The sequence below is a fragment of the Rattus norvegicus genome, chromosome 4 (assembly GCF_021556685.1).
Source record: "Rattus norvegicus strain SHRSP/BbbUtx chromosome 4, alternate assembly SHRSP_T2T, whole genome shotgun sequence".
In the NCBI taxonomy this organism is placed as follows: domain Eukaryota; kingdom Metazoa; phylum Chordata; class Mammalia; order Rodentia; family Muridae; genus Rattus; species Rattus norvegicus.
Genome location: NC_141537.1, coordinates 161,741,461 through 161,754,606, shown reverse-complemented (window position 1 = coordinate 161,754,606; position 13,146 = coordinate 161,741,461). Strand labels below are relative to the sequence as shown.

Here is a 13,146-nt window from a genome sequence, read left to right as displayed (position 1 = left end):
CTCAAAATTCCCTTCACTGTCAGCCCCCGCCCTGTTCACCATGGGCTAACCTCCTCCAATTAGACCTTACCTCCTAAAGTTCCCTCTGCCTCCCTGAAGATGCAGGCCAGCAACTAGGTTTCCAGCACACAAGTTGGTGGGGATATGTGAGATCCAAGGCATAGCCTAGGGCCATCCACAACCAGAGTTGAAGCCTCCACTGGGCTAGAGACACATAAGAAATTCTTGTTCCTTTAAGGTTTCCGATGCCTATCCTCCCTGGGTTAACAGAGATTTGGAAAAATACTTTGTTTGAAGTGCTAGAGGTTTCAGATTGGCTTTGCTGTGCCTTTGTACCTGTTAAGAGCTCCATAGGCAACCTTCTGAAAGGTTGAGACACAGCTAGGACATTATTCTTTTAGCCTTTGCAAGCACACTGCCACACTGAGGCAAGAGCCCAGAGCTCTGCCTTGACCATGACTTGATTAAACACTTGGCACTCCCAAACTCAGTCAGTCGGTCAGTCGGTCTGTCTGTCTGTCTGTCTGTCTATCTATCTATCTATCTATCTATCTATCTATCTATCTATCTGCCTTCTTTCTTCCTTCCTTCCTTCCTCCCTCCCTCCCTCCCTCTCTCTCTCTCTCTCTCTCTCTCTCTCTCTCTCTCTCTTTCTTTCTTTCTCTCTACTGATATCTATTTACTTATCCACTTATGGGTTCTATGCCATCATAAGAGAGTGTTAGCAATAGTATTTCTTATAAGCATTACCATATTCAGCCAACAGCATTTGTAAGGTCTGGTGCAAGCTAAGCATAGGACCAGGTACTAAGGAGCACATATACAAACCCACAATCCTCAGGAGTTGGTTTTTACCCAACCAATGGGGAAGAGAAACAATATACACAAATGAAGGACTTGCAAACCAGTAAACACTGGGTCAAAATCAGATACAGAAAGCAAGTCAAGGGTTGGGGATTTAGCTCAGCGGTAGAGCGCTTGCCTAGCAAGCATAAGGCCCTGGGTTCGGTCCCCAGCTCCGAAAAAAAAAAAAAAAGAAAGAAAAAAAAAAAAGAAAGCAAGTCAATGGGAGGTCCCAAGAGAGGAAGGACAAGGGGATGGATGTGAAGAAATTGTGGGAAGAGGACTTCTGAGGTGGCTACATTTGAACAAGGCCATCCACATCCAGGAGTGACACAGAGGTAAGGAGAAGGCCCAGGCAAGGTTAATTTAAATAAACTCTAATAAAATAACTTAAACATACTTCTTCTTTCCAGGAAAATATTGTGCTGTACCACCGGGGCCAAGTCACTGTTAAAGTTATTGACTTTGGGTCAAGCTGCTATGAACACCAGAAAGGTAGGCCCTTTGTCAGACCTCCCTGTCTGAGTTCTGCTGTTATAACTTCTCTCTCTTGGCACACCAGGCTACCTGGGTGCTAACCTGGGCTCAGCCATCACTTCTGAGCCAGCATACTTCTGAGCCAGATGCCTCATGTCTGCGAGAGTTTCATCTTTAAAAGGAGAGGGTTGTAGCCAAAAATCGTACGGACTCTGCACTTCTCATAGTCTGAAGAGATGGAATGACCCTTGAGCACTGGGTCCCCAGACTGACTAGGAGTCCTTAGAATCAATCACTCCAGGGCTCTGTAGCATTATATAGTTCCCAGGTGCAGCTCAGGTGTTTGCAATTTAGAAAACAATCACTCTACAGTTTAGATTTCACTGCCCTTGATTCATCTTCTGGACCTGGTACTTTTTTTTTTCCAAGTTAGAACCTAGAAAGGAACCCTGAAGCATATTCACAACCAACTTTCACTGAACTTAACTTGATTGATCATCTGCCTCTTTGCCTTTTACAAGTCTGATTTCTAGAATATGTCCCAGCTATATGTCATTTATTAGTCTAGGAACAAAAACCCCCCAAAAACTAAATTAGTTACGGCAGAAGCACGTGCAGAGGCTTTGCGCTGCTTTCTCTCCCTCTCCCCCACAGTTTATACATACATCCAAAGCCGGTTCTACCGATCCCCCGAGGTGATTCTGGGCCACCCCTATAACATGGCCATTGATATGTGGAGCCTGGGCTGTATCATGGCTGAGCTGTACACCGGATACCCACTGTTCCCTGGGGAGAACGAGGTGGAGCAGCTGGCTTGCATCATGGAGGTGAGGGAAGAGCTGGCCACCAGCATGGCTGACTTCCTGGGATAACATCCATCCTCAGACTCCGGGGTTTCATCAGACCCAGCAGGGGCCGTGCCACGCACATGCCTCCACTTCTGAAAATAGTTGTGAAATGGTGTAGTTCTTGCATTTTGCTGAGCCAACAGCTAACTTTTCATCATGGTTTAAATAGTTGCCCATGATGCTCTTTTTCTCACTGTAAATATTGATGTTTTAAAATAAAACTGTGATGATAGTCTTTCAAATACACCGACATCATGATGATGACAATGATGACACTGAAACCAGTGTGATCTGTTCCCCCCATCCATCATGACGATGATGACTGAAACTCAGGGGGCTGTGTTCTTTTTAAACAACTGCACCCTTTGCTTTGTTCTTCTTTTTCCTTGAAAAGGCAGATAGGTAAAGTAGCTGAAATGGTAGTTATGATGGAATTAACGCAGGCCTTGGTGTTAGTAAACCAGGGTTCCAGCCTTGGGTATATCTTTACGGCATACCACGTTGTTTGCTATTGAAAATGAGGGTCAGGGTGGCTGTTGCTAAGGCTGAACCATCCCTACTTCCAGCACCTGGGAGACTGGGGTACGTATGCTGTGCCCCCTAGGAACTCTGAAAGGCTGCAGAACTGGAGGGCAGGGGTATGCCAAGCCTATGCCTGCCAACCAGGGGTGAGGGTGAGCTGGCTTTGTCTTATACAATGTAAGTTTCAGAGGAAATAGTGACCAGTCAGGGCTAGATTTTCTCTCCAATAATGTTCTTTTCTCTTCCAAGGATTTGATGCTTATTTCCTCTTCCCTCCCCCACCCCAACCCAGTGCTCCATGCTGAGAGAGGCCATTCCTCATGCTCTGTGGTCTGCATGGACTGACAGGGATCTGGACGCTTCCACAGTGTCTTACCTGTGTAGCATGGGCAGTGTTCATTCTTAGGATACTGAGGCAGCCTGGAATAGGCATCGTAAAACCTAGTCTCTGGGTCTGACCTGCCACTTAACGCTGTTACTTAAATCTCTTGGTCCTTATATGTAAAAAGACAAAATCCGGCCAAAGTCGCGCCTAGATCTTGACAGGCTTTGAATTTGTGACTCCGCAATAGTGACACAGCCACCTGTACTTGTTGAAGGTGCTGGGCCTGCCACCTACCCACCTCATCCAGACAGCCACCAGAAGACAGATATTCTTCGGTAAGTCCCATGGTCTTATTCGCTTTGTCCAATTGGGTCCAGTGATGTGTCACTGGCCTTGAAGATACCTGCCATACCCTAGGTAGGCAGGCAGGCAGGCAGACAGGCAGACAGACAGGCAGACAGACAGACAGAATTTTCTTTCTTCTGGCCCTATAACAAAGGGTAGTGAGGAACTGGAGAGATGGTATGTGGTTCCCTTAGTGTGACAGATGGTGTCTCACAATGGGAAGGGGGCTCAATTGTATAATACCCAAGAACACGGAAGAGCCTGTTCCTCAGATCTGTCAGCTAGTACAGCAACCATGAAAGACCAAAACCATAGTCTCTTCTAGAGGTGCTCCCCATATAACTCGGCCTCTCTTGCTTTGTACTATGCAGGGAAATCAGGGCAGAAACGTCTGGCATAGTGGGAATTTCTACTGTGATAATTCACCAATAATGGTTGTTGTTGCTGTTATTATTATTATTATTATTATTATTATTATTAGTAGTAGTAGTAGTAGTAGTAATATGTTTGCATATGCAGGGGTGGGGTGTATGTGTGTGTGGGTTCATGTATGCACAGGGATGCCAGAGTTCAGTATCATCAGGTACTATTGTTGCAACAATATTCCTAGGGTGGTGTGAACAAATGTCTGCTCACCCCAGATGGGGAACTTATGACAGACTGAAGTACGGATAGCAACGAAGTCCAGTTGGTGATCCAATCCATTTTACTGGGGTGACCTACAGGGCTATGCATGTCCTGGTTATAGAGTAGGAAGGACATGGCCACATCACCAAAGGCCAAGCACAGCTGAGAGCTTGTGAAAACTGCAAAGCTGGAGCTCACTGCACAAGATGCTGGCAGATCAACAGGTTGGAGAGTGTCTCTTTCTGGCAGCCCAAGTGGTCTGGGCCTCTTCTAGGTAGCTTTGCTGATTTCTGCTTCTTCCTGGCAAGAAAGACATTTATCTCTAGGCAGTACTTACAGATCACATATATATATATGTATGTATATGTATATATGTATGTATATGTATATGTATGTATATGTATATGTATGTATATGTATATGTATGTATATGTATATGTATGTATATGTACATATGTATGTATATGTATGTATATGTATATATGTATGTATATGTACATATGTATGTATATATGTATGTATAGTACATATGTATGTATATGTATATATGTATGTATATGTACATATGTATGTACATATGTATGTATATATGTATGTATATGTACATATGTATGTATATGTATATATGTATGTATATGTACATATGTATGTACATATGTATGTATATATGTATGTATATGTACATATGTATGTATATGTATATATGTATGTATATGTACATATGTATGTACATATGTATGTATATATGTATGTATATATGTATGTATATATGTATATGTATATATGTATGTATATGTATATATGTATGTATATGTATATATGTATGTATATGTATATATGTATGTATATGTACATATGTATGTACATATGTATGTATATATGTATGTATATGTATATATGTATATGTACATATGTATGTATATATGTATGTATATATGTATGTATATGTATATATGTATGTATATGTACATATGTATGTACATATGTATGTATATGTACATATGCATGTATATATGTATATGTATATATGTATGTATATGTACATATGTATGTATATATGTATGTATATGTATATATGTATGTATATATGTATATGTACATATGTATATATGTATGTATATGTATATATGTATGTATATGTATATATGTATGTATATGTATGTATATATATTGGGGGGGAGAAGCAATCTGTTTTAGGGACTTCCTGAAGCTTCTGAGTGGCCTTTGCTTTAGGTTGGCATACTTCATTCCACTTCTGGACACCCCAAGTCTTAAGGAGCTTCCTTCTGAGATGGAGGTTCATCTCGGAGGGCATTGCTCACAATGGGTATAGTCTTCCACTACTCTCCACCTTAACTTGAGAGACACCTCTCTCAGTGAAGCCAGTGCCTACATTTTGGCTATACTAGTTGGCCAGCCAGCTCCTGGTCTCCTGTTTCCATTCCCCAGCGCTGGAGTTACAGGTGCTGCCCATATCTGTCTTTCACATGGCCGGAGAGCTGAACTTAGGTTTGCAAGCACATTACAAACTCAGCCTCTGAGGGTTATCCAGGTAAAGGGAAGGCAGACAAGAAGGAGCAGAGACTTCACAGACAAGGGCATTGCTAACCAGCCACAATTGTCAAGCTAGCTGACAGACTTATACCAGCTATGCAATCTGGACCGTCTTAGTCCTTCCTGATTCTTGACTGAACAGCCTCAAAAAAAAAAAAACAAAACAAACAAACAAAAAAAAACACCCAGAAAGAAAGGAAAAGAAGGTTGGGGATTTGGCTCAGTGGTAGAGCGCTTGCCTAGCAAGCGCAAGGCCCTGGGTTCGGTCCCCAGCTCTGAAAAAAAGAAAAATAAAGAAAAAAAAAAGAAAGAAAAAGAAGAGACAAATCATATATCACTCTTAACCTTCTCCATCCATAGGTGAGTTAAGATTATTCCAAAAGAGAGCCACTAAGACAAAATTGTTTCAGTCCTGCTCGTCCTCTCTGCACCATTCAGTAACAAGCCATGGCTTCTGACTTCCTGAACCCTCCCTCATGTTAGCATGGATTCTTCATGATCTAGAGACTGAAAATCAAAGGGCCAGAAAGCAGAAGTACTCCATTAAGACTGGCATGCCATTCCAGGTTTTCAGTCTCTCAAGTGTCACCTCATATTCCTGGCTAGACATGTGAAGCCCTTATCTTTGGGCAGGGCAGTGTCCTTGTTTCCTGAGCACAGCACTCCCGCACTTACCTTCCCTCCAAACACTAGAGAACTGATTCTGTGAGCTTTGAAGAATTTGATAGAGGAATAGTGGGGACCAGAGGGCACTCCATTTTGCTAGACTATCCCACCAGGGAAGAGTCACATCCTAAACCTTTAAGACATGTCATGAGACAGCATGGGGGATTAAGGGTGGGAGAACACAGCATCCTCATCAAAAGACACCAGAGAGGGCTGGTGTTCTATGGTCATTGTCATGCCTAGGTCTTGGGTATAGGCTTTCACAGCAACAACCCAGATCTTGGTTTTCTTGACGTTACAGGGAGCAGCATTCACTCCATAGTTACCCAACTTTAGGGTCATCTGGGTACTCAACCAAAATGCTGATTCCTATGATTCTCCTCTATAACCCATGGATCTCGTGTTTCTAATGGCAGCTCTTTGTGACTCTTGTGGATAGGATGACTGTGGAAAACACTTTTTCACTTCTATTTTTGACTCTACTCCCTAGTTTGGGTTTTCAGCAGTTTCCCAAGTCCCAGCTCCTTTGGGTTACACTTTTACTCACCAGGAAAGGGATGCTGTGAAAAGTGCTCCAGGTAGCTCTCCAGGAGATGGAGGAGAAGGGTTAGATAGGAACTGGGACCAGAGGAGAGAAAACACACACACACACACACACACACACACACACACACACACACACACACACACACACACACACAAAAGAACTGGACGAGGAAAACAATTGCATAATGATGCTAAGTTACATATAGGGATACGTGCTTGGTTCCTCCTGTTGTTTTTGTTCTTGTTGTTGTTTTGTTTAAAGCAACGTGGGGAGAAGAGTACTACAGGTGCTACCTCTATCAGGAAACAGGAGTGGTGTGGGTTTCTAGGCCCTAACAACTCTGTTCCGTTCATTACCCTGTAAACACAAGGACATCCATGTCCACAAATTCCCATACACACATTTCTGAAAGTCTGTTTTCTAGGAATTTAGTCAGAGCAGATATTTTGGAGGCTCTAAAAATTACATTAGTTCCAAAATGAACAGAACAGAACAGAGTTGGGCATGGGGTCTACACCTTTAATCCCAGCACTCAGGAGGCAGAGGCGGGTGGATGTCAGTGAGTTCAAGGACAGTGTGGTCTTTGAGTTCCAGACCTGCCAGGGCCACACAGTGAAACCAGGGAGGGGGGAATAACAGAACATTATTTGGCCTCCACGATGCCCGTCATACAAAAAGCACTGAGCTTTGAGAACACAGTGAAGTGCACAGAGTGCGTAGATATTCATCTTGCCCGAACGCTTTACAAGGTGTAAATCAAAGTGGCCGGCTCTTCTGAACATCATGCAAGAGTCTCAGTGTGGAGTTGAATGGTTTCTCCTTCAAAAGATCTCACAAGACGTCCTCAGGCGGTCTTTAGAACCATCTGGACTTCTCACTTTTGGCAAAGGTCTTACTCAACAGAAAGAGCTGAAGAAAGGCCATTCCCAGCCAGGTCTTCTAAGCCCAAACACTTCACTTATTGACAAAACTTGGGTGCAACCCTGAAGAATCAAGGGAGCTCATTAGCGTCTGGGGTTTGTAAAGAAAGCTCATTTACTAAGATGCCCTGCTTTGTTCTGCCCTGTGAACGACCTCATTTTTATTTTATTGGGCTAGTGAGGATTAAGTAAAGGCATAGACAACCCAGGAAGATGACATCCTCCTACTGAGAGGTGGATCCTTTGGGCATGTGAAATTTATTTTTATCATTAGCATCTCTAATATCATTTAACATTGGTCAGTAGCAAGGGATTCCAACTATTGGCTTGACAGGACAGCGTGTGGTGGGGAGGAGACCCAGAACACACAGGTTAGTAGGACAAGCTGTATTTGGCATTGGCTGTGATCACTGTGGACTATTTCAGTCTGCCTGAGGCTGTGATGTGTTTGGATGGACGGGTGGAGAAGGGTGGGATGGGGCAGGCACATCAGACGGGACAGAAGAGTGGCAGAGAGGCCTTCAGGAAGCAGCAGGGTTGAGTGGACAGTTAGGAAGGGATTGGTGAATATTTATGCCCAGAACTAAATATGGAATGCTGTTTCTCTGAAGATTCCAAAGGTCTTCCCAAAAATATAACCAACAACAGAGGGGAAAAAAGATACCCGAATTCCAAGGACCTCCCGATGGTGGTGAAAACCTATGACTCCAGCTTCCTGGACTTTCTCAGAAGGTGTTTGGTGTGAGTTTGTTGGGGTGTCTTTGCTTGTGGGTTTCCTAACTTTTAAGTACCATGCTTTCCTATGTGCTTGCTGGGTGAGAGTCAAGGCTGGGAGGGAGGTGGCTGTGAGGATCCATCAGGACACCGTCCTCATGGTAAAGCATTGAAGTATTCAAGTCATGCATAGATTGTTACCTTCTTAATCTCAAGCTGCCCGACAGATTGTAGGTTCTAATGTCTAATACTTCATGAACTATTCAGCCAGCTCTTCAGTGGGCCTAATGTACTGTATGAAAGCCACGCAGTACACACAGGCTCCAAGACATTTTTGCTTAGCCCTGGATTTGGTGTCCAGACCTCCACAATACTGGGCAGTTAGGGTGAGGGGAGCCATAGACTATTAAACACAGCTGTTTACAGTCAGTATGCATGCTTAGAATCTCATGAACCCTAGTTCTGTACTTCAGTCGCATCCTCATGAACAGGGAGTGGCCATGATGCCTGTACCCCTGTTCTGGTTCTATAGTGATTGGAAAGCATGGCTACGGCCCGTGTCTGCTGAGTCTAAGCAGACTGGCCATGTGCTTTCTCTCTGGGCCTGTTTTCTTTGCTCTAAAGTGAGGTGTTACTAAGGTGCCTTCAGCCCCGCCAGTTCTATGGCTTTTACTGTTTTCAGGACAGTGAGCTTTTATAATCTCTCACTCTCCTGGGGGGACAGAATGACGTCAGCAAAGCACTCTGGGCAGTCACACATTCTAGAACTCAAGCAGCCACCCAGAGGGTGATCAGGGTTAATAGAAGAACCTGCCCACTGACTTCAGGTGGAGTCCTGCTATTTTTCCCCAGACTCTGGCTGAGACTAAAGAATGAATGTCTCTTTTAAAAAATGACAAAAACCAACACTGAGACTGGGTTTGGGGGAGGGGTTATCCAGAACCTCATTGATTCTGAACACAGTTCAGGAGCAAAACAGGTTTTCATTCATTCATTCATTCATTCATTCATTTTCATTCACTGATTCAACTCATACAATTACTCAACTCATACACTGACAGGGCCTTTACCCCAACCTGAAATCTCCAAGCAGCAACGTTTTGGAATGACAGGCTAGAGATGGGTTCTGAGCCAGAGCCTACAGGGTTAGATGGAGCAGGTCAAGCCCCACATGTCAGTCTTACAGGCTAACTGCAGGAGTTCAGGAGAGGGGAGACATTGCTCCGCAGTTGCTGCGATAACCGAGTGTGTGTCACTGATGACTTGAATGAGTCTAGACGGTTCACACTGCCTTCCTGTGGTTGGAAGCTCTTCCTCGGATGATGGACAAGAAATGGGAGTGCCCACTGTGAAAGGTGGCTAGACAACAAAACCATAGCGTAGGGTCAGTAAAGTGGCTTGCCAAGGTTTGGTGTTTTCCAGAGAGCATGGCTTTCTAGTGACTTAATAGTGACTTTAGTGATAGTTTTTGGATAGGTGAGAGGAGTCAGACCTAAAAGAAGGGTCAGTTTTACCCCATATAAGGCTAATGGGTAGAATTTAAGCTTGGGTGAAAGTTACCTGGAAATGAGCCATCCTTGGTACAATGAAATTGGACGAGAAAACACTTTGAAGATCAGAGGTTTTCAGCTAAGGGAGATGGCAAATGTCTACAAACCCAGCTCTTTGAGAGACTGAGGCAGGACAATTTCAACTTTGAGTTCAGCCTGGGCAAAGTAGAATGGAAAGTCCTAGGGTGTGGCTCAGTGGTCGAGCACTTTCTGAGAGTCCTTGAGGCCCTGCATTTGACATCCAGCATGGGGAAAGACAAGCAGAAAATTTCAAACTTGAGACCTCAGACTTGTGCTGGTGCCTAGTTCCTGAACTTACATTAGATATAGAGTGATTTATGTTGGAAGTTCTGTAAGATGCATTTTGTTATGACAGTAGAAATTTCCTCTGCTTACTTTTTTTTGTTGTTGTTGTTTTGTTTCATTGGATACAGGATTTCATGTAGTACAGGCTAGCCTCAAATTCACTACATACCCGAGGCCTTAAACACATGATTAGGGATTAGTCACTGTCATCATGCCATGCTCCCTAATGAATCAGATTTTCTATCATTTTCTTCCCCTTTGGAGGCCCAGACCCCAAAGTTTGAGAGCTAAAAGCATGCATCTCACTGTTTCTATCTTCTAAACTTTGCCAGTCTTAAATTCCATTAGCCAGGACTCTCAAAAGTACCACGTCGTAGTCTGTTGTGGTCCAGATTCTGATACTCAGGGTCCCACACATGCTAGGCAGGGTACACACTGAGCTACATCCCCATCCCTGAACAAGACTTCTTATAACAGAATTTCTAGGGATCCTAGACAATTTGGTATTGATATAGTACCTGGTTCATCGTGCAACTTTTCTTAGGAAAATACCGAGTTGTTTGCAGCCATTTTATAGCTGTCTTCATCCAAAATGAATGGAAAGGGCAAGCCAGCAGTAACCAACTTGTGTTGGGTTGTCTTGGTGTCCAGGTGGGAGCCTTCTCTGCGCATGACCCCTGACCAGGCCCTCAAGCATGCCTGGATTCACGAGCCGAGGAAATTCAAACCATGGCCCAGGCCTCAGATCCAAAGGAAGCCTGGTGTGAGTAGCTCCTCTGAGACAAGCAAGGACAAGACTGAAGAGCACCAGGCCAGCAAAGGCACAAAAGGTACAGCCTGTGGAGCCGGTGTGGATGACGGAGCTCCAACGTGTGTGCAGGCACGGGGTGACGCAACTCTGACGACACGGTCTTGAGCTCACTATTGCTTGTTTTTAAGTTTTAGATGAATTCCTCCTTTTGGTCTCTTGCCATTAGGATTTCCCACCTTTTGGATCCAATTCCCCTTCTCCTTCCTCTTTTGCATTATGCTTACCCCGTGTACCTTTTGTGTTCTTTAAAAGGGGATCTTAGTATCTGTGAGTGGGTGTGTCCACAGAGGCCAGAAGAGGGTGTCAGATCGTCCAGAGCTGAGTTAGAGCGGTTGTAATCTTGTCTGTCAGTACGGGAGTGGAGTTCTGGTCCTCTGGCAGAGTGACCTCTAGCACTCTGAGCCACCTCTCCGGCCTCCTTCCCATTATTGTGACGATAGAGTGGCACGAGGCAAAGTAGGTACAGTTCAGTAGACTCAAGTGGGATTAAATTCTGCTTCTGCAGTACTGGGTGTGGCTTTTGGGCAATCTACCAGCTTAAACACCTATGAAAGTGGGAACAGTGTTTGTTCTGTGGGGTTTAGGAAAGGACCAAATGGATTAGTGGTTACAACGTGCATGAAGTAATGCTGGTCGTGGAATGCTCAATTCCCCCAAACAAGGTAGTGCTTGGTGGTGTTATGACACACTGGCTAGCATTTGAAGAGTTACTCTTTGTCCCTTCCTTTCTTTGGCAGATGAGGCCACCAAAGAAACTACAGACAAGTTGAAAGATGAGCCTGAGAAGCACCCTGAGAGTTCGTGCAAACGGCAGAGCTCTATCCAGCACTTAGCCAACACAGTCCAGCTGCCTAATCTAGCAGAAGCTTCTGGAAAGCCAGAGGCTGTTGCTGGGTCAGAGACGTCCGAAGAACAACAATGCACCTCCTCCCCCAAGAGCACAAACATTTTACCACCCATCATGTGACCCTTGTGGAGGGCGTGTCCTGTCCCTCCAGCCCCACCATCGATTTGTATTAGAGAAGGCACTTTGTACAATACTTCACACTGCTTTTTTATTGCATAAAGGTTTGTAAGAAAAATCAAACTCTACTCACATGGTGAGTTGGCATGATTCCTCCAGAGGAGGTTGGCGGGGTTGGGAGACGGGGGTGAACTTAACCTGCTCACCTTGTGTGTGTGTGTGTGTGTGTGTGTGTGTGTGTGTGTGTGTGTGTGAATGCTACAATGCTACAGCCTCATTAATGGAACTCTAAATAAAAACCAGATCTTTTCTTATTCATGACTGTCAGTTTATGTCGGTCAGGATTCCGTTTTGCTTTGTTCATGTACAGTTTACCCCTGTGTATATCGGTTTCTTCTGTGGAGTTTAGGAAAGGATATGTATGTGTATGTGTGAAGGTGCACATAGAAGCTAGACGATAAGCTAGACGATAACCACTGGTGTCATTCTTCTTGTTGTTCGCCTGAAACTTGCCAAGTAGGTTGGACTGCATGGCCACAGAGTAGGCCTCTGTCTCTGCCTTCCTTGTGCTAGGATTACAGCTCTGCCATATGTGAGCAGGTACCGGAGGAGTCCACTAGAGGGCATCAGATCCCCGGAGCGGGAGTCACAGGTGGTTATGAACTGCCTGCTGTGGGTGCTGGGAACTGGATTGGTCCTCTTCCGCTATATCAAATCCCCTTCACTGTTGAGCCATCTCTAGCTCCAGGTCTGGTCTTTTCCACTGGAGAACTCAGGTCCTCATGCTCATGTGGCAAACATTTCATCACATTCTTGTTTGACAATAGTGGTTGACATTCCTCCATTTGTCCAGTGGGGGAGTGGCTCAGATTCCCTGTTCATCTCTTAGGCCTGCCTGCCCCCGCTCCCCCACCCTCCCATCCCTGTAGCTAGCTTTGTGCTGATGACAGGCTCCGTCTGGAAGTCATGGCACTGGGATGCCACTCAGTTGGTAAGTTGCCGCATAAGCAGGGGGACTGAATGTGGTCCCTAGCGCCTGAGTGAAAGGCTGGGTGCAACAGTATTTCAGCTCTGGGTGACGTAGGCAGTTTTAGACCCCACCTCGAAACAAGTAACATTAGCTGCAT

General features: G+C 44.7%; 1 protein-coding gene across 3 annotated transcripts in view; it reads left to right on the top strand.

Annotated features, from left to right (window-relative positions):
* Positions 1 to 12,336, top strand: part of Dyrk4 (dual specificity tyrosine phosphorylation regulated kinase 4) — a 42,223-nt gene extending 29,887 nt beyond the window's left edge. The window contains exons 11-16 of one of the 3 annotated variants that reach the window (XR_015685597.1): positions 1,257 to 1,338; positions 1,975 to 2,147; positions 3,263 to 3,350; positions 8,286 to 8,415; positions 10,896 to 11,074; positions 11,793 to 12,147. Coding sequence is in view for 2 of the 3 variants with exons in the window: in XM_087657720.1 (XP_087513846.1) it covers positions 1,257 to 1,338; positions 1,975 to 2,147; positions 3,290 to 3,350; positions 8,286 to 8,415; positions 10,896 to 11,074; positions 11,793 to 12,022 (855 nt within the window). In the remaining variant the exon portion in view is untranslated. Of the gene's footprint in view, positions 1 to 1,256; positions 1,339 to 1,974; positions 2,148 to 3,262; positions 3,351 to 8,285; positions 8,416 to 10,895; positions 11,075 to 11,792 lie in introns of all 3 variants that reach the window. The other 2 variants (XM_087657720.1, NM_001427230.1) reach the window with 2 other exon arrangements.
* The last annotated feature ends 810 nt before the right edge of the window (positions 12,337 to 13,146 follow it).